This window comes from Crocodylus siamensis, chromosome 2 (assembly GCF_052110815.1).
Source record: "Crocodylus siamensis isolate JL-2025a chromosome 2, ASM5211081v1, whole genome shotgun sequence".
Taxonomy (NCBI): Eukaryota; Metazoa; Chordata; order Crocodylia; family Crocodylidae; genus Crocodylus; species Crocodylus siamensis.
Window position 1 is genome coordinate 197,580,031 of NC_143396.1, and position 21,284 is coordinate 197,601,314.

Here is a 21,284-nt window from a genome sequence, read left to right on the forward strand (position 1 = left end):
TAGTTTTCATGGCTGCAGATTTTAAAAATGACTAAAAATTGACATAAAAATCTTTACTAGCAAGATGACATCAAATATTACAAAAAACCCATTTTCTTGTACCTGTCTGCCACGCTGGAGCTCTGAACTGTGGCACAAGGGTAGTTCCTGAAGAGGCAGCCTGGACAGTGAGAGACTCGATTGCAGAGAGAAAATTCATAACTGAAGTTTCTTTAGTGTTATTTCCAGCACTGTGTATACTGGTATCGAATATTCCAGTAAGACCTATATTTGGAAAAACACAATTGTTATTTCAGACTGAAATGTATATTACAGTCAGAGATAGATCAGCTTCTCAAAGAATTTAAAAGGGCAGGGGAGAGTCAAAAATAAATAAGTAAACAAACAACCTTACTGTACTGCTTCTTTAGAAAAAGTTTCTTGCATGAAACATCAGCACTGGTGTCAGTCATTAGTGAAATACATCTGGGAATGCAACTGGAAGGTGCCCAAAAAGATTTTAAAATTCCATAATTCAAAGTATTTTGATTTGTTATTAGGAAGCAATGCCACCAGTTGTAAGTTTTCTTTATGCATCTTCCTTTCTTGCAGGTTTTGTTCCAGTCTTTGCAAAGTGCTGAAGTAACCTATCATCAAATTTTCTGGGCTAAAATATTAGCTGGCATTGAAAAACACATTCTAAGGTTGTACATATTTGTATGAATCAACATACATTCATTCTTGCATATTAGTCTTCTAATTTTCACAAAAATTGCCGGTACAGTACCAGTAACTTGCCTTCAGAGCAACCAAATAATATTTTGTACATATAGTATGCCCCTGATTATAACAAGCACCCTAATTCTCAAAGGCTCCAAGAAGGAAAAAAATATCTTACCTTGGAGTACAGGTTAAGTACCTCAGGTCTGAGATCTCTGAAGTGGCCATATGCTAGAGCTGGGGGCTTGAAAGCCAGGGACCATGGGCTGGGGGCTAGGGAGCCCCATGCTGTGGACCATGTGGGGGAGCCAGGCCTGATCTGGTTGCAGCACCCCTGGGACTGTGCAACTCTGCATGCTGGCTCCACAGCAGTGTGATGCCTGACCCAGCAAACAACCAGAGAGCCAGCATGTGGTCCTGGACTCAGTGCACTCCATCCAACCCAGCACATGGCTCCAGAGCCAGTGTGCAGAGTCCAGCAGCAGGCCAACCCCATGCACCAGCCTGACCTGGTACATTGTCAGGAAAGGGGGGTTTCCTATGGGTCCAGATGTTTAGCAGTGCCAGCAGGGTGGTGGGACCCAAGGAGAGCATTTTCCTTATATACAATGTGCGCACCAATCTTCCCTAGCTGGTTTGGAAGGAAAAAGGTACGGGTTATGTGCGACAAAACACAGAATTTGGCCCTTGTGTGTAGAATAAATTAACAGTTACTTAAGACAAGTACTGGTAACTTAACATGCAATTATCTGAAGGAGAAAAGCCGCAGGAGATTTCCCTTTCTGTTGGTACAGAATCAGAACAGATTACAAATCGTAACATGTTCTACTTTCCTAATGGAAACATAGAAGGGAAGTGGTGAAGTGTTAGCTTCTCTAAAAGAATTCTGCTACCAGCTTGCTCTTGAAAGTAACAGCAAATGCTTTTTCATTACAGGCACCTTAAGACTATAAAATTAACTTCAAGATTGTTTTATAAGAGAGCATTGTATTAGTCATTTAAACTACGTTTTCATGACAGATAGTTACCAGTAGGATGGTGTGTGGTAGCATATCCAGGAAGCTGATGAGAAGCTGCAAATGTCTGTCTGTGAAGAAGATCCGTTTCTGAATGTGATGGATGTCCTCCTCCATAGGTTAAACTAAAGAATAAATGAAATGTGGTAAGCTAAACATACAAGCAAAAAGCAAGTAGATGAAACAGTGACAAGAAGCTGGAAAACTGTAGAAAGGAAAAAAAAAACCACAGGCAAAAATCGGACATTTGTGCTAGAGCAAGGACTCCATTAAAAGCACTGAGTAGTTAAAGCTGAACCTATGAGCCTGGAAAAGCCTAAACTCGCCATCATAAAAATAAATTCTATGAAATATTGTCTTAAGAAAAAAACCCAACAGTTCCTTAATTCAGTCATCTGAGAGAGCGGGATTATGATTTTTGCAGTGCTTTACTCCCATAACATCTAGTGTTTCCAACCCTCTAGGACTGCTCTGGAGTCTCCAGAATTTAGATATACATCTCCAGGAGACTGCTGAGAGTCACCCAGGAAATAAGTGATAGGACGGTCATTAAAATAAATATTTAATGTTGAATCCAATTTATACAGTAGTCTAGTGGGTTTTTAAAATGTAACAGTAATGTACATTTGCCTCCCTGAGTAGAGTACAGTCATTAATGTCGTTACATCATGTGATGAAACCTCCCAGAATAGATTCAAACAGAGTTGGCAACCCTAACAGCACCTGCATTAGTGGACCTCTAGCCTCATGACTGTTATAACCAAATGGTTCAATTTTGGCCCACATTTAAACTAATTTGTATAAACTGACTAGGATTTTCACTACAAATATGTTAGACCACTAAGAAGCAGTAAAAACTGTAAAACATGTAAACGTTTTTGTTCAATACTGGATTAAAATGATGCTGAAAGGGAGAGTGGTAGAAAGCAACAAAAAGCCTTCTGGGATGCTAGCATTAAATAAAAGTTACAAATCATATGTACTTGAAGTTTTAAAATGAGTCATTCGGATTATCAAGGAGTTTTAATCATGTTTAAGGACAACAAAACCAATTAAATGATACAAACAAACAGTTAACGCTATGCAATGTCTAAGTCTTCATAAGAGCAATAATGCTAATGCACGAAGTAAAATAAGAAAAAGAACATCAATACCAAGCTCCATTAGAAACAAAGGATAAAAACTAACATTGGCCAAGTAAACAATTGGTAAAGAAAAATGTTTACTCTCAAGCTTCTAAAGGCAGAGCTCCACTGGTGCTAATGAGCGACTGGTAGGACCGCTGGGCATGGTACAATACTGCCAGGCTCCAGACATTCAAGAGTTGGAATAAAAAGAACAGCAAAACACAACACCATGCCATGAAATTAGCATAAAATCAGAGTTTTTATTTTTTAAATAATGAATTGTTGGTAGGGTGACAGAGTGGGTGAGAAAGATCATTTTAAATTTCAACACTCAATGCTTATGAACACATGCAAAAACAGACAAACCCTTCAAACTGGCTGCTGAGAGGGAGACTCTATTTACTCTCTCCTATCCCCTGTGATGTGGGGCAGTCAATCTGAATAAGGGAAAAATTGAGCATGCCATGCCAAGAATCATTACATCATGGGAAACTTCTAAAAAGTCACCAAATAATGCAGGAATTGGCAACTCTGAGAAGGATTTATTTTCTATTAAGATGACAAGAATGAACAACGTAGATACGGTGGCCCAGCAAAAATACTGTGCCCAGTATAAATTCTGAAATCAGTGAACACACTCTTGAAAGGGATAGCTATACAGTGAGAGACAGACAGAGACAGATATATTGAATATCCAGGCACCTTTTTCTTATAGCTGATCCCTGAAACTCAGCATATTTTTATTTTTCTTTAAATACAGTATGTAAACACTTGGGTTACCACCACCAGACTTCTAAAAAGATTAACTAAAAATCTTAAAAGTGGCCATGATACATGGTGTACTCACCGCCTGCCACTTACACATCTATGCACAGGTAATTATCACTTTTACACCTAACCATCAAGGCTCAAGTTCACCATGAGAGCACCCAGTAGGGCAGAATGCAATTTCTTCCATGTTTGCTAATGATGAGGCTTCAAGTGTTCAACAACAGCACTTTCATAGTGTATCTTTCAGTAACAGGCAGGATTCAGCTCCTCTTGATACTAAAAGGAAGAGCTTAATGTGTACTTGAGACCACTTCTTCCTAGTTTTATCTTTAGTTTGTGATAATAAACACAAGGCATCTTACACACTCTTTTTCGCTGTTGTGGTTTGAGATGAAAAAAATTACTGATTTGCATCTTTGTTATGAAGAGCTGGCAGACATACCTATATGACATTATAGGTTAAGTCACTTAATGTTTTTGTTTATTAGGAGTTTTAAACTCACCCAGTGACCTACACTGAATCCAGACTGTTGGATTCTGGATGCACACCTTGCTGGGGTTATCTGACCTCAGCAGTCTTTCTTGCCCAGAGCAGAAGAGCTGCACCCAATGATCTCACAAGGTCCCTTCCAGCCCTAAACTTCTGTGAAGCTGTGGATACCTTTGTAGGCTGCATCCAGCCCACAGCACAGACACCGACAGTGGAACTGCTAGGGACACTAGCAGGACCAGCAGGAGCTGCAGTGGTGGCAGGACAAAAAAGCAGTGGGACTGGTCACTATCGGGCTCGTGCTTGCCCTCTTGCCACCAACAGGCATGTTCACTGGAGCCAAGGAACCCCACATTCTGCAGTAGGCCACAGCTCCCCCACGCAGACTTCTGGTAGCTCACTGGTAGCCTGATGGGCCAGATGAAATAGCTCCACGGCTCAGTGTGAGAGAGTCCCAGCCTCGAGCAGCCCTGGGAACAGCGAAGCGGGTGCCGCCGCGGCAATAAACTGCCGGCGGCTGTGGAGCATGGGGCGCGGTACAGGCGGTGCAGGCGCGGCGGGGCTGGCACCGCACGCAAACCACCAAGCGGGCCTGACTACGGGGACGAGTCCCTCGCTGGCTCGCAGGGCAGGAGACTTAATTACCTCCCCCAGGTGTGCGGCGGTGTCGGCAGGAACAAAAGCCACACCGGAGTGGGGAGGAGCAGAACCGGAAGGGCCAGGAGGGGAGCGGACCCCCGGCAAAAGCCCGGAGCAGCAGAGGCTCGCCGACACGCGTCCTGCCCGCGTATTCTGGGGAAAGGGTAAGGCCCCGCAGGGCCAAGGCATCAGGGGCGACAAGCCTCGAAGACATTGGCGGCGATTATGAAGGCTGGGGGGCACTTCGCCCCAGCTGGAGGCCGCTTGGCCGGGGCCCCGGGTGAAGTGGGCTGCGGGCCTCGGCCACAGTGCGCTGGGGACAGAAGGCGGAGCTGCCCAGGCGGGGCAAGGACCCTACAGTGGCAGACGACCAACCCCAACCAGGAGACGAAGGCCTCCTGAAGGAGGAGAGCAGGACTTGAGGGGAACCAGCTGGCGCAAGGGACCCAGAGTCAGGCACCCGTGGTGGGACTGGCGGTTCGACTCGGGGGTTAATAACTTTGTATTTTGTACGCGAGGTGTTGCCCACCCCTCTCTCCTGAGGGGAGGCCGGGAGGGCAACCCGGACTTGAACCTGGAGGCCTGGGTGAGGGCGTAGGGGAGGACGGAGCCCTCAAATATCTCAGACTTGAATCGACTGGAGGTCCCACTTCTGGACATGCATGCTTCATAAAAGACACACTGAACCAAGGAACCATCAAAGTGGTGGCAGGTGGATCTGTCGCGGGCATCCCCGGAGTGAGGGCCCCTACCTGGAATTAGTGGACAACCACACATAAACGACTGAGCGATCGGACTCATTGACGGGCGCGTCAACACTCAGACATGACATCCCTGTTTTACATCATTCTTAAAGCCATACTGTATTTTTAAGCCTCAAAGGATTTCATAATTAATTTCACACATAACATTCATGAAAATGTGCACTTATTTTTTAATGCATATTTAGAGACTATCTAATACTATAAAAGCCTTAATCTGTCTGTCCACAATGCTTTATTTGCACTCTGACTGTCTGACTGATACAGCCAATCAGAGTGCAAATACAGCATTGGGACAGGAGGTGGCAGTGTGGTGCAGTGCCGCCATAATGGTGGGGACACAGGGGATGGAGCAGTGCCTCACCCCGCCCCCTGGAGGCAGCAGCAATGGAGCGGACAGAAAGCGGGGGGCAAGGTGCTGGCCTCGCCCCCCCCCGCCCTCTTCCCTGCGGTGGCAACAATGGGGGGGGGGGAGGGCAAAGCCACTGGTGCTGCCTTGGCCTGCCCCTCCCCCCTTCCATTGTTGCCAACTGCAGAGTGGACCCAGACTGACACGGCAGAAGAGGTGGGGGAGGGGGAGGGGGCCTGGGCCCAGGCCCAATGCTGGGGGGGGGGAGGGGAGCGGACCTGGCATGGCACCAGCAGGGGGAGGGGAAGAGCAGGTCTCCTCCACGCCTCAGGACCAGGTCCACCCCCCCTCCATATCGGTCCGAAGCCCACTCCCTCCCATACGCCCACCGCTGCTGTGTTGGCCCAGGCCTCCTGCTCTCCCCCTCCCCCTGCACTGCCACAGCAGGTTGGCTTCTCCCCCCCACGAGGCCCAGTCCTGCTCCTCCCCTCCCCCTATGGCATTTAAAAGGTGAACTATGAATTCTTACTAAATAAATTACTAACGTGGAGTATCTCACTTTTCCGTTTTTATGTATTTTCAAGAAACAAGAAGCACGCTTGGTTTCATAGCAGTGCTGAAGGGCAAGGCAGCCCCCGAAGAGTTCCTTCCTAAAAAGAGGTCTCAGATGCATAAAGAGTGTGTGGAATAAACTGTCTCGGTCTCAAATATTTTTTTCTACATGGCAGACAACATCTCCTACGTTATAAAAAATCCACAGCCAAAGTGGATGCATTTCTGTCCCCAGTCAACTGCTTGCAATATTTTGAGATCTTATGCAATTCTTGGTTATTCTTTTTCTTTTTTGAAGATGGTTGTTAGGAACTTCTTCTCTTCTGAAACTCTTCTTTTGTAATAGGAATTTAGCATTATATTCAAAGACCACAGGGGAACTTCATATATTAGGCTGCTGAGGTGAGGTAGAAACCTCTACCTGGAAAAAAAAAATACAGAAATACATAGAGGACAACAGATTTTTTTTTACCTGTATCCTACTAATCTCAAAATATTGTTAATTATCTAAACACCATATTCTAAAGACCTCCTCAATAATCAAAGTATTATATTTACTTTTATGATGGAATATATTTAAAGCACACTATACTTCTGTTTCTGTTGAGCCTGACCACATTTCATAATTTATATCAGCTCTAAACCCAAAAACAATTTTTCTTTCAGTGCAAACATTGTACTTACAGTACTGCTGCAAGTACGGGTCAACTATTTTTCCCCTCAAAATGAAGCAGAAAAAAAAAAAAATCAGTTGATTTACATGCAGACTATAATCAGACCAAGATGGTATTCACATACATAGCAGGTGACCTTGTGCAGCACGTTACAGGCCAGTTCAATATATGGGGTCATCAGCTCCACTACCACCATGCCAGATCAGATGACCTTACATGGAAACCTTAAAAGCACTACGGCAGATGATCTGGTGCAGCACCCTTAGAGACCAGCTTGTTTCACCCTTCAGAGTGCCACAAGAGGCTACTACACTAACTTTATCATGGGAGAAAACAGGCAGGCTCAACTTGTAGGGACAGATGCCAAGTTACTCTTTCAGAAATGTCTTATTTTGCTCAGGAAAGACCTCACATACTCTGGTTATAACTGACATCAATTTTGTGCACCAACATAAATTACACCGGGATCAGGAATGGACATGTATATGTAACTATCTTCAGATATTACTAGAGCCTTGCCACCAAGGTAAGATAAAACCCTCAAAAATAATCCTTAAATCAAGTGAAAATTTTCAAAGTGCTCCTAAAAGTCATTCTACATGGGAAACTGAATGCTTGCAACCACACTAATTACACTGGAAACTCTTAATGAAGAGTTTCCAGTGTAAACAATAAAACAAAAGTTTCCAATAGTGATGCTTCTACTAAAATGCACAAAAGGCAGAAAATTGATTTTTTTTTTTTAATCCCAGGCTCTGTGTACATCTACAGCAAGCAACAACTCTTTCTGACTACTAGGCTTGAAATCTAAAAGAAGTGACTAAAAGAAAAAAAACCCACACCATCCACGCACCACATTAGTGACTAGACTCCCAAAGGGAGATGAAGGAAATTATCTGCACTCATTTTTTCAGCAGCTGATTCCTGAGTTATTGAAAGCAAGGACAATTCACTGAAAAGGACTGACACATTACAAGAACATTATTCAAGTCCCCTGAATAAATGCCTCGCCCAACACATCACCAGAAGCACTGAAGCCCTGAAGATCAACAGGCAAGGTTCTTTGGGTAAATCTGATATCTTTTATTAGACCAACTTGAATAGAATTTTTCCAACTACTTGAGTTGGTCTAATAAAAGATATCAGATTTACCCAAAGAACTTTGTCTACCTATGTCCTTACACCAACACGGCTACAATCTACATCCCTGTAACAGTGAAGATCAACAGGCACCTAATGGGATGCATACCTGCCTTAACAAATGCAAGACCTGCCCACTCATCTCTACTGACACAATTATCAACACTCCCCAAACCATCAGAATCCATAGACTATACATATGTCTATCCCAGGACGTAATGTACTTCAGTTAGTGCACCAAATGACCTCGTGGAAACCATAAGGATGAAACCAGACAAAAACTATGCATCAGAATAAATGATCACAGAAAAGTGACCTCAGAGTTCTCAAAGGGAAATTTACAAAAGATAAGACTGGGAAATCATTAGCCTATTAAAAACCCGGAATTTTACACAGATTGCAACATCACGGCCCGTTATAATCTATCCGATACTCCAATGGCTCTCAACCATTTTACACTGGAGGTATCCCTTATTAGGATCAAGACATTTCTTGAAAAATGTGAACTCTCAGTTTTTTCACTCATTTTTGATTATGACAAGATAATACAGCAATTTTTCTGTTGGAAATAACTCAGACAAGAGGTCAGTATTTTTTTTTAATACTATGGATTCTTTTTTTTAATTGCTGAGCTTATCTTGTGAATCATGTTTGCACAACTAACAGTGCTAGATGGCATCCCACATCACCTGTGAAAGGACCTTGAAACACCCTAATTGAGAATTACTGAAATTAGGTACTTGCTAATCTCTATACTGGACAGGTGACAACCCCCGGCCCCCGAATAGTCTTGCTTATAAGGTTTCTATTGTACCTCTTCTCTGTTGACTACTTGATAATTTATCTTATATCCTGTTTTAATTTACATGCAAGTTTTACACATGCCCTTATTCCATCTGCTATTTGGCTCTGCTTTATATGCTTCTTTTCCAGAGACCTGGGGGAAGAGAAATTTGATTCCCAAAAGCTTGTCCAAGTCTATCCCAACCATGCAGTTGGTCCAAAAATCACCCACAAAAATCCTTGCCTCATACAAACGTCATTAATTTGAAGTCAACAAAATGGTTAGAAGAGCCAAAATATCTAAATTTCTCTCTAACAGTTAAGACTGCAAAGCTGACAGCAAAATCTGCTTACATCTCACGAACTCTAGATGCCAGGAAACAGATTAAAAAACTAGAAACTAAGCTGAATTTAAACTAATTTAATTGCAATTAAATGCTATGTAAATTGAGGTACTTTACAGACTGAAATTTTCTTTTACCAAAATATTTTACTCTAGGTTAAATCTCTCTGCATAGACATTTAGCGCCAATTAAGATTAATTATATAAGCCTGATACCCAGAAAGAGTCAAATTATTTTAATGCTTACCTTCATCTATTTCTTTCCATTTACATGCTCTTTCTGAAAAAAGCGTATTACTTGAGAACACAATATAGATGAAGCTGAGGACAAACGGAAGACCATGTAGTTTGCTAACCACTGGGAAACTAAATCATTTACTATAACATTATTTGAGTCTAGAGTCTATTGTTACATTATAAAAAGTAACCATGGCATACATATTTTCATTTGTTTCTTTTTTTCAAAACACGTCAATAATTAATTTGAATTGTAAATGCAAAAAATAGTAACATTAAAATTGGGAGGTAAAAACATCACTCAATTTAAGTAGTTGCATTTTCTACTGGAAAGCTATTTTTTAAAATTTAATGAAGCTATGAAGGGCAGAGAGAATTTAGAAACAAATTCAAGTATTACTTATGTTAGCTTATTATTGTTACTACTGTTGATACTGTTGAGAGCAGTTCTGCCCTGCCCAAGTGATGGAGCACCTTCTGCCTTTAGATATATGTGTACTACTGAAACTTTAAAAGCAGTAAAGGATGAGAGAGACTTAAGAATTAGTTCCAGAATAATCAAGAGTAGGCACATTCAATCTGGAGAAACTGTTCTTTTGCTTATTTTAATTCAGATCACTTATAGAAAAAATAGTGATTCTACCTGCATTTCATCGTTCCAGACAGTCTGCACCAAACCCAAATACAACTGTACAGAAATAAACAGAGGATCTCCTTTATTAATGCTGTGACAACTTCAAATCTGTTATCAGATGACCATGTAAATGAAACATAATCTTTTATGTTTGAGGATTCGACCTATATCTCTGCAGACTGCAAAAATAGTGTACCTGTAACAGTTATCACTCAGTAAAGGCAAAAAATGACTCTGCTGCTTAAAACAGCTACACTGTTCAACAAATTAATACAAGAGGACCTTAAAAGTTAATACATTTTAAAATACTGCTTGAGGACCTACTGCTCTTAGTAGCACAGTTCTTTGCTACTTCTGTGAACTATTCATGAATTCTCAGATTAGAAAACGTATCTTGAAGTTAATATTTCAGGGACTTATTAGTTTAAATTTAAATTATATGATTGTTAGAAAACATGCTTTCCAGACCAGGAAATGCAGCACTGTAGTTAAAGATGCAAAAGAACAGAAATTCAGTTGAAAGCCCCACGCTACTTAATTTCACTCATGGACATATTCATAGTGAAAATCAGAAACCCGTATTACCTTATCAATCTGTAACAGAAAGGTTCACTTTAAAATTACCATATTTATTTGACTAAAAGGTGCCCCTGAATATAAGATGACCCTCTAGTAACTAGGTTTTATATATGGAAAATTTCCAAATTTGTTACAATTTTCCAGGCACAGACCCTAATTCTTGGAGGTTTGCCCTGAATTTGTCCTCCCTTCTCCCACCTGCTGCTGCACCTGCCTCTCATAGCTGACTGGCTGCAAGGGCTGTCTATCATGCAGCCTTGCTCCTCACTGCCAACTGGAGGAGAGGGGAGGAGCCAAGAGAGGCAGCCCCTCCAGCCAATCCATGACAAGGGGTGGGGCCATGCCTCATTTGCAAAAGGCTGTGCCTAGGCCTACATTCTGCCCTCAAAATAAGGGGGCAGCCCCTGCAAATTAGGTAGGTCCATGTTTGTATAGCCCCAGTCACTTACGTCTGCACCACATGCCTGGCACTGTGCAGGACTCAGGCTACTGGTGGAGGGGAAGCAGACACAGTTGTTGCTCAGCTGTGGAGCCATGGACAGGAGCTAGGGCTGCAGATTGAGCTGGGTCTGCAGACCTCTCCTGTGCCTGGATCCCACTGCCAAGAGAAGGGAGGTGACAGGAGTCTCCACAGGTGTTGGCTGGAGTCTTTCTGCTGCAGCAGCAAAACTCCCAGCCCTCAATGAGTCTGCCTGGCAGGGCCCAGGCATGCCGACAAGCTCCCTGCACCTCCCACTATGTTTGTGCTGCTGCAGCCCAGACCTGGAATGCTCCTATGCGCTGCTGGGCTGGTCCTCCCCAGCTTGCCTGAGGGGAAGGGGGAGTCTGGTCCCAGCAGGGAGGCTTCCACTGGGTGCACTACGTCCCCGTTCCCCCCCCACCTGTGGTGCAGGGGTTGCATGGGGACCAGCCCAGTCCCGAGACAGTGGCTAGCTTAGCCCAAGGAGGTGCCACAGCAGAACAGGTCTGATGGGTCGCTGCTGGCCTCTCAAACAGCACGTGCAGCCCCAGGGCATTCCTGAGGGGGGGGGCCGGCACAGCAGGAATCCTAGGGGAAGCGTTAGAGCTGCAACAGTGGCCTCCCAGGCTGGAGTTGCTGCACAGCTGCCCCTCAGGAACTTGCCACGTGAAGGGCAGGCAGCAACTCCTAAGACCCAGCGCTGCCTGCTCCACCTGCTGTGGTGCCTCCCCAGGCCCTGTGCAGCCCCAGAGATATGGGCAGGAGGGGGAAGGACACAGAGTGCCTGGCATGGCCACTCCACTGGGACCAGATCCCTGACTTGCTAGGGGCAAGCTGGGAAGGGGCCAGCCCAGCAGTGCAGAGGAGCCTGCCAGGTCCAGGCTATGGTGGCACAAGCATGGCAGCAGGTACAGGGAACCTGTCACCCTGCCTGGGCCCTGCCACTACATGAAGGCCAGGCAGATTCACTACAAGGCTGGGAGTCTCACTGCTGTGGCAGAAAGCCCCACAAAATCCCAGTGTGGGGACTCAGCACCTCCCTCTCCATGACAGCAGGATCTGGGCACAGCTCTGTCTGCAGCCCCAGCCTGTGTGGGGTGAGGGGAAGCTACAGCTCCACACCTGGGCAGTGCCCCCTAGTGGCTCAGCTGTGCCCACTGCCCCGCATCCATGGCTCTCTACCAGAGGCCTTGGTCCCATGCAGCTCCAAGCACACAGTGAAGGGGCCAGAGTTTGCCAAACTTGGTATGTGCTATCAGTTAACCATTTAACCAATAGAATTAGAGGAGGTTAAATGGATCATTTTAAAACAATGTTTACATCTGCAGTGCATGCACAACCCTCTACTTCTCAAAGGCTCATCATTCAAGCGTCTCCTGGTAGAAAAAAAAATGTTCTTCTGGTAGAAAAAAGTAATGGAAGAATTCTCTCAGATCACCTTAATATGTGTACACGTGCTCTGATAATATATGCAGTTGGCAGTAGTCTCTGCCATATTCCACCGAACTCTGTAACCTCTATGTATGAGCTCTGTGCATTCAAAGGATACTGCCTGGTATTTTAGCTATTAATTTAAAATCATGATATCCTGAACTGAAAAATCTCAGCTTTCAGCCCTGAAATGTACTATCTTCAATTTAGCAGCAGTTCCAAAAACCTCTAAAAATAAATTTAAAAAATAATTTTAGATTTTTCAAAATTAATTACTTTAAAAAATAAATTATGCAAACTGAGAAGCTGGACATAACACTATTTCAATTGCAAGCTTTTTTAACTTTAATAAATCTCAAGGAAATTTTGCAATAAAAACCATTATGATTAAAGAAAGTGAAACACTTTGGCTCTTTTAGAATCTGGACTGAGTGAATTAGTTCACAAAACCTAAGTAATTTTGTGAAATATCCCAGTTTCAGTAAAGCTGCATTTTTCACTCAGAAAAGTTTCAGTCAAGAAAATTTGCCCAGCTCTAGCTGTGATCTCAAACAGAAAGCCCCCTTTCAAGTTCCCGTTTCAACGAAGTATTGCTTTTGGGAGTATTTTTGAGACCCCCCTCACTTGAAAAAAACATTGCCTCTAGGTTCAAAAGTTCACCATATCTTCACTACCACAGATATGAACCTCTAATGAAAAGGAGGTTATGTGGTCCAAGTGATCTATGTATGAATGAACTGATTAAATGCAGAGCTGAAGTCCATTACTCTCTTATCAATTTTACCTGCCTGTTTGATAACAAACATATTAACTATTTTAGAAGGAATCTTATTATATTAAAAGAAATACTATTTCCATTTTATTCTAATTTTCTTGTGATTAAGGTCTTTGAATTTATCTTGTTAAAAAAAAAAAGTAGCATGCAAAGGACAGGCTAAGGTATTCTTGTATCTTTTAATACTTGAATGCGAGTGCTGGTTTGTCTACGTAAATCCTCCAAAAGAGTTAATATAAAAGACAATTACAATTCCATTTCCATTAAAATTTGAATATAATAAAAGGACTTAGTCTGTCTTTCTGTCTGTCCATAATGCTCTGGAAGCACTCTGATTGGTTACTGAAACAACCAATTAGTTCTCCAAAAGTGTTCTGGACAAGAGGCGGTGGCACCACCACGGCAGAGCACCACCATAATGGCAGGGATGGAGAGGATGGAGCTGGGGGGCCATGGTGGGGCCCCCAGCCCTGCTCCCTGGAGGCGGTGTGGGATGCTGGCCAAAGGGCATAGAGGGAACAGCGGGTCAACTTCCCCCACACCTTTTCCTGGGAGGCAACAGCAGCTCAAGGTAGTGGGTGGCAGCACTCCGCCCCCCGCCCCACGTTATTCCTGATGGGCAATTGGCTAGTAGTTCAAATATATTTTGAACTAATTTGAAACCTCCAAGTGACTTCAAATGGGGAAAAGAAATTGTACATGTTTACCTCATTGCCTTTGTTATGGTGAATAAAGGCAGTCAGCATATTGTTTTTGTTGATGATACACTTAAATACACACATTTTAAGGTCAGTGAAGTTGATCAAATTTTTTCAAAAGTCATAAGTTCTGATTCAAAGACAAAAAAAAAAAAAAAAAGGATGATTTTTTTGCCAAAAATTGCCAAAAGAAATTGTGTTCTGGTCCTAAAATTCAGGACCATCTAACCTGGAACTGGGTAAAACCATATCAATAAAAGTGAGAGGAGCATTAATTTTATCCTGGTTTATTTATTGTGATTTATTATTAAATTTATTGTTATTTGACTCAGTAACATTAGGACTTATTAGGGCCTTCTTACACATTACGCTATGAGCTGCACAATATTGATCGGTTTTAGTGCTTGCTTGGAGTGTGGAACAGTCACACCCTTAGTCTAGAAATCTTCTGTCTCACTAGAGGACTGGTGAGCCAGGACAGGCTTCTATCTTTCCTCTATGGGTGCAGGGTGTCAAAGACTCTGGGATACTGGAGGACTTCAACCTGGGTAACTGAGGGGACTGGCCACACCTTAATGGAGCAGCTGGGCAGTGTGGATCAGAGATAATCCTGCCCTGGAGCAGCATAACTTTGAGCTGCATAACAAGTGCTTAAAACTACTTTAAGGTGTTAACGTGTAGACAATCCAGGGGTTAAGAGCTCCAGGAACCATCCAAAATTACCAAGGTCTTTAAACACCTAGTCACTTTCCCCTTCAACTGCAGTGTCGAAAGAAAATGCAATTAAAAGACAGAAGTGGGACATTACATTCCTGGCCAGTTTTTTGTTTTGTTTTGTTTTTTAAGTGAAAAAAATAAAGCATCAACTTATTCGTATAGGATGTAGGGCAGGAGAAAATTCACACTCTTTAGATATCATTAATTGGCAAAGCAGGGGAAATATTCATTTTGTTTTTCTTTGGTACTTTTTAAGTGACCTGTTTGTTTGTTTTAAAAAATGCTTAAATTATAATGTCTCCTTACTTTCATTTCCTCAACACCAGTTGCTGATCTTCCCTTCCCATCCCTGGGGCCAGAAATGAAGAGAAAGTGTCTTCCATTGTAACACAGACAGATGTTACAATTAAAATGCTTGTAAGACCTTTAAAACATTTCAAACGTTTCTCCATATTAAATGGAGAAAAAAAATCTCATTTTGGATTCAAGTAAGTACTTGAGTAAGTGCCTGAGGCAGCTGGGAACTGGACTCAATGGATCAGGAAGTCTCTTCTAATCTTGTCTCTCAAAGTCATTAATTCTCAGACTACAGCTCAGTATAACGGCAGGTGCATACAGTGATGTAGATTTCCCTTTCAGCAGTAAATTGAATGTAATCTCTCTACTAAAAACAAAATGCCAGCAAGAGTTACATATAGGATTTAATAAATATTTATATTCTAAAACCTCTACTTTGGGATTTTCTACTTCACATGTTCTATGTCAAATATCCTGTGTATACCATGTATGCAAATTTTTGGAAGGACTCATGACTGAAGTAGTTCTAACTTCCAGTTCAATACACTATGATGTCTTTTTGCAACTTGATGGAAGTCTTTGTTGTGAAAGGTTTGGGTGCCAAGATGAATGAAATTTAGTAGTGTCTGTATACACATGGATTTTGAGTCTTAATCTAGTCGGGTTTTCATAACACTGAAGGAACTGTCCCAATCGATAGTTGGCTAACTTGTTCATAACATTAAGAAGAAACTTAAGTGTTTTGCCCATATCACAAACACACTGCGAAACACACATGAATCACATGGAGAATGGTGTAAATTTGGATCTTATAAGTGGGGATCTGGGCTTTCTGTTTCCCACAGAAAAAAATGGAGAAAACATGGATTTCTCCTTTTAGCAGAGAAACCTGTGGATTCCCTGCTTCTGCAAAGAGCTCTGAAGGCTGGTTGAGCTCCAGCCTGGAAGAGCTGTTTGCAAACAGAGAGGGAAACCCCCAACCCTGCCTGTAGGGGGAGAGGGAAGGGCAGGGGCCTGGGACTCTCAGTCAGCCACTGCCGGGCTCAGCTCAGCCTTACTCTTCACTCCTGGAACCTGTGCAGTAAGTGGGCTTGCAAGTCATGGCTGGGGACACCAGCAGGGCTGGGGGGATTGCAGGGGACTTTTAATTTTAATAATGGATTTTGGGGTTTTTAATCAGAGAATTTGTCATTTTTTAAATCGGAGAAAACCAGGATCCCTGCTTATAATTACCACCAACACTGGTCTCCTGACAGCTTCAAAATAACCAAGCTCCCAATCAGAGATGCAAGCAATTTCAATATACATTAAATAATAAAAAAAAAACAACCCTGAAACAATGAAGCTTGCTTACTTTTTAAACTTCATCTGTTGAAGCTTGGTTTTTAAAGGCCTTGTCCTCTGCCTTTTCATAAAATCTTAAGACACCACATATAAATTATAGCTTGTATAAACGATGCTACACAAGGAATTCCCACCTCTCTTCTACCTCTCTGAATTTCTAGGGCTTCTCTTTAAGAGATGTCCAATTATTTTATGAGACTGTCTGGAAGGTGGGGTGGGGCGCAGCTGTGGCTGCCTCAGCTCCAACTACGACCCCGAGTCGGGGGCAGAGTTGGAGCCCCAACAGTTGCCTGCCCCCTCACCCCTACTCAAATCCAAGACAAGGGGCTCTTCTCTCTTGGCCCCCCCCATATTAAATGGGGGAAAGAAACCTCACCTTCGATTCCAGGAAATACAGTGCGTAACCCACTTATTCATAAACCTTGAAATGCTTTATGAAGGGCAAGGGGAAAATAGCACAATTTCCCAAATATGTTACATCAGTGTCCACTGTTAAAAGAATACTTTGAGGAGTTTGCTGTCATACCATATGGCACAGAGAGGGGCTATCCAACTTTAGAGTGCCCCCCACCCCAATCACACTGCCATCACTCCCACATTACTCCCGACATGCAGAGTCATGAGCCCCGCAAGGCATGAGCCTCCCCTTCCCACCCCACTCCAAGGGGAAAGGAAGGAAGCAGAAGCTGGAGGGGTGGGGGGACCTGGAAACTCCAGTGGCAACAGCAGCCAGAGTGGTACAGGGAGTACAGTAGTGCAGGTGGGAGTCGAAGGGTTCCAAATTAACCCCCTGCAGGTTACATATGGCTTGTGGTCACAATCTGGACAGCCCTGGCATGCGGTGTAGTTGCTGAGGCAGTTTTATTACAGCTGATATGTGTGTGTCTGCATACATTTAATTAACCCATTTTTTAAATTAAGATGTTACATTTCAAAATTGAAAAACCAGCAACTATTAGTCTAGGATGTAAAATAGCCCCAGTAGTATTTCATTAGGATTAAAATTAGCTTCAGCTATTAAAACACTTAAAAAATAACTATTACAGTGACATATTTTGCCTTGAGCTGTGAAAACTGAACAGTCTTTAAGATGCTATAGGACAAGTTATTTTATTTCTTAATAAGCACTTCATTTTTCAATTATGTGCCTTTGAAACTTGGCAGCTGAGATGTTAAATTGCAAAGAAGTCAGGACATCCATATCTACACTTCTTGGATCAACTGTGAATCACCGGAAACAAACACCATCACCTTTGCAGCAAGTGATTCTCTTAATCACAGAACCTCATTGCACTTCACAAAATTAGTTAAGACTAATACACTATGAAATATCATATAATTTTATGGATGGAAACTGAGACGGACAATAGGGTTAAGATTTTTTTTAAAAAAGGCAGCACCCTCTAATGACTGTAAAAGCTTGACTTGACCTACACATGAAATTTAAATGACCAAATTAAAATAACAGTGCATCTTGCACAAGATTGCAAGATTATGACTGGGACCATGTGAGATTAAGTGATCCCAATTGATTTAATCTCTTGTGTTAATAAAACATTGGTTACATTTGCAATTATGCTAAACTATTCATAAATTTCATATTTCATAGATTTCATAGACATTAGGGCTGGAAGGGACCTCGGGAGATCATTGAGTCCAGCCCCCGCCCAAAGGGCAGGAAGTCAGCTGGGATCATAGGATCCTAGCAAGATAAGCATCCAATTTACTCTTGAAGGTGTTCAATGTAGGTGCTTGAACCACCTCCACTCGCAGACTGTTCCAGACCTTGGGGGCTCGGACAGTAAAGAAATTCTTCCTTATGTCCAGCCTGAAACAGTCTTGCAGGAGTTTGTGACCGTTCGACCTCGTCATCCCTTGGGGCGCTCTGGTGAACAGACGTTCCCCCGGATCCTGGTGGTCACCCCTGATAAACTTATAGGTGGCCATCAGATCACCCCTGAGCCTACGCTTTTCCAGGCTAAAGAGTCCCATGGCTCTCAGCCTGTCATCGTAAGATCGGTTTTCCTGACCTCTGATCATGCGCGTGGCTCTCCTCTGGACTCTCTCAAGCTTCTCCACATCCTTTTTGAATTGTGGAGCCCAAAACTGGACACCCTATTCCAGCTGCGGCCTCACCAAGGCTGAGTACAAGGGGAGAATGACATCCCGGGATTTGCTCAAGAAGCATCTATGGATGCAAGCCAGTGTTTTGGTCGCTTTACTAGCCACAGCATCGCATTGCAGGCTCATGTTCATCTTGTGGTCAATGATGACCCCCAAGTCTTTTTCTTCTGTAGTGCTAACCAACGTAGCACTGCCAAGCCTATAAGGATGCTGCAGGTTTTTCCTCCCAAGGTGGAGAACCTTGCATTTTTTGGTGTTAAACACCATCAGGTTCTCGTCTGCCCATTTGCTGAGCTTGTCCAGGTCAGTCTGGATCACCCGCCTATCTTCTGGTGTGGATGCTTTGCCTCAAAGTTTGGTGTCATCGGCGAACTTGGCCAGTCCACTCCTGACTCCAATGTCCACATCATCAATGAAGATGTTGAACAGTATGGGTCCAAGGACAGAGCCTTGAGGGACCCCACAGGTCACAGGGCACCACGATGAGTGACTGCCATCAATTACAATAACTATCTCCCTACCTGACTGTATCCTCCTTGTTGACATCCTTCCTCAATTAAGGAATATTTCTCAGAAAAGGCATTCAGTGTCTGTTTGGGGTTTTGCAAATGTCTCCATAGACCAAGGGTGGGCAAAATGTGGCCCGAGGGCTGGATGCAGCCCACCAAGCCATTCTATCCAGCCTGTGGGGTCCCCCAGAAATTAAGAAAATTTATATTTACCTGCCCCTGGCTGCCTGTCATGGCAGCCCTCAATGGCTTGCCAAAACTCAGTAAGTGACCCTCTGCCCAAAATAATTGCCCGCCCCTGCCATAGACCATCACTGGTTCAGAATATTTTGGGTTCTGCCCTATTGTTAAAAACAGCTACCCAGCAGAACAAAATCCCTCCAGAGGTGGTGCAATCACCTACCCTGGAAATCTTCAAAAAAGGAGACTGGACGCTCACATGACCCCAGTTGCCTCTCCTGCCTAGTGCAGGGGGGCTGGACCTGATGATCTTGTGAGGTCCCTTCCAGCCATGAAAACTGTCCTGTAATCCATGCTCCAAGGTCTCCCATTCAGTCATACAAGACTCATCCCATTTGATTGAAGTGGAACCTCCACACTGATCAAAAGCTTGTTAAACAAGTTTCACAACTGGACAACCCAAAATAGGATCTGAGCAGCTCGCAATTGTAATATAATGGTCCCTCCCTACCTGCTTTGTTCGAACTTTAATCGACCAGCTACCAAGGAGGAATGCTTTGAAGCTATACAACTGAAGAATATAAGAACGAAAGAGAGTTGCTGGCAAAATGTACACTGCAGGAGAGACGCAGAAAAAAAAACCCTGCTGCAATATTGTAACTTACGCCCAGCTGATCATTCTTGGTGACGGATCCACACCCCACAAAGGCTGCAAAGGCTGAAATCATTTCCAGCCAGCACTGGTGAGAGACACTATTGCAACTAACATATAGCACAACTTTTGTGATGGCTCATTTACAGAATATTGGGAAGGAATCTTTTTCTGCCATTTAGTTCTGTAACTTGTTAATGGTACAGTTATTAAAGTACATCTGTCATTAAATCGAACGAGGTGTCGTGTCAACGCTTAACTGCACCTTAACCTGCTTTTGACTGCAATACCCTCAATTGGAAACAGATTTTCAAGACTTCAGCACTTACAGAATGGTCACATTTTCAAGATTTAATGACAAAACTCTCATTCTGTTATGTAAGGGAACATTTTCCAATACACTATTTTGAATGTCTTGTCCTAAGACCCAGATCTACAAAAAGGTCTACAAGAGTATTTCAGTCCACAAGTGAGATTTTAAAACTCTCATCCAACCTTATAAATGCCTATCTTATTTATTAGATGCATTTGCCAGCCTTTCCAACAAGGCTCTGGGTAGCTTACAACAAGAGAACCAGCAGACTTATAAAACAGGAGAACAACAAAACAACTTAAACAGGAAGTAGAATATCAATGTAAGACAGAGACCTCTGCCTTACACAGTGTCTCAGCTTAGCTCTGTTTGCTAAATTTCTGCCCAGATAGAAAAAAAGTCTCACAGTGCTTCTGAAAGAGCCCAGCCCCTGCTCTGGCAGGCCTTATGAGGCAGTTTGCCTGGGACAGTCATAGATTTCAAAAGTCAGTCTCAGCACATTGGAAAAAATTATGACAAGCATCCTAGAATTACATGGGCACAGGGTGCAGTCTAACAGGGAAATGAAGAAGCATCATATACCAGAAAGCTCTGCCTCCCCACCAGACTGTGTCCGTGCTCCGCCCACCAGGCTCTGCGATTGCCTACAGCAATGCTGCTGACTTCTGGGGGAAGAGGGTGGGAACAGGTGGGACAGTGTCCCTTATGTCCTGGATTTCCTTATGGTCACTCTAGGCATAAAGGAGAAGGTGGTCCTTTAGATGCATAGGACTCAGACCATTTAGAGACTTACGGGTCAAAACCAGCACAAGAATTCCACCTGGAAAGTTCCAGGAACCCAACTTTATTGCTCAAATATGCGCTATGTTATGTGCTGGGGTAACTGACTCCCCATCAGAAGGCAGACCGTGGTGGTCTGTGCCAGCTGAAGCTTCCAGATGGTCTTCCAGGGCAGCCTAATGCAGAGTGCATTACTGTGGTTTAGCCTCA

General features: G+C 43.2%; 1 protein-coding gene across 1 annotated transcript in view; it reads right to left on the reverse strand.

Moving 5' to 3' along the window:
• The window catches only part of QSER1 (glutamine and serine rich 1), a 77,977-nt gene that overhangs the window by 41,266 nt on the left and 15,427 nt on the right, over positions 1-21,284 (reverse strand). The window contains exons 2-3 of the mRNA XM_090032785.1: positions 1,728-1,840; positions 103-264 (exon numbers count right to left, since the gene is read on the reverse strand). Coding sequence (XP_089888911.1) covers positions 103-264; positions 1,728-1,840 — 275 coding nt within the window. The remainder of the gene's footprint in view (positions 1-102; positions 265-1,727; positions 1,841-21,284) is intronic.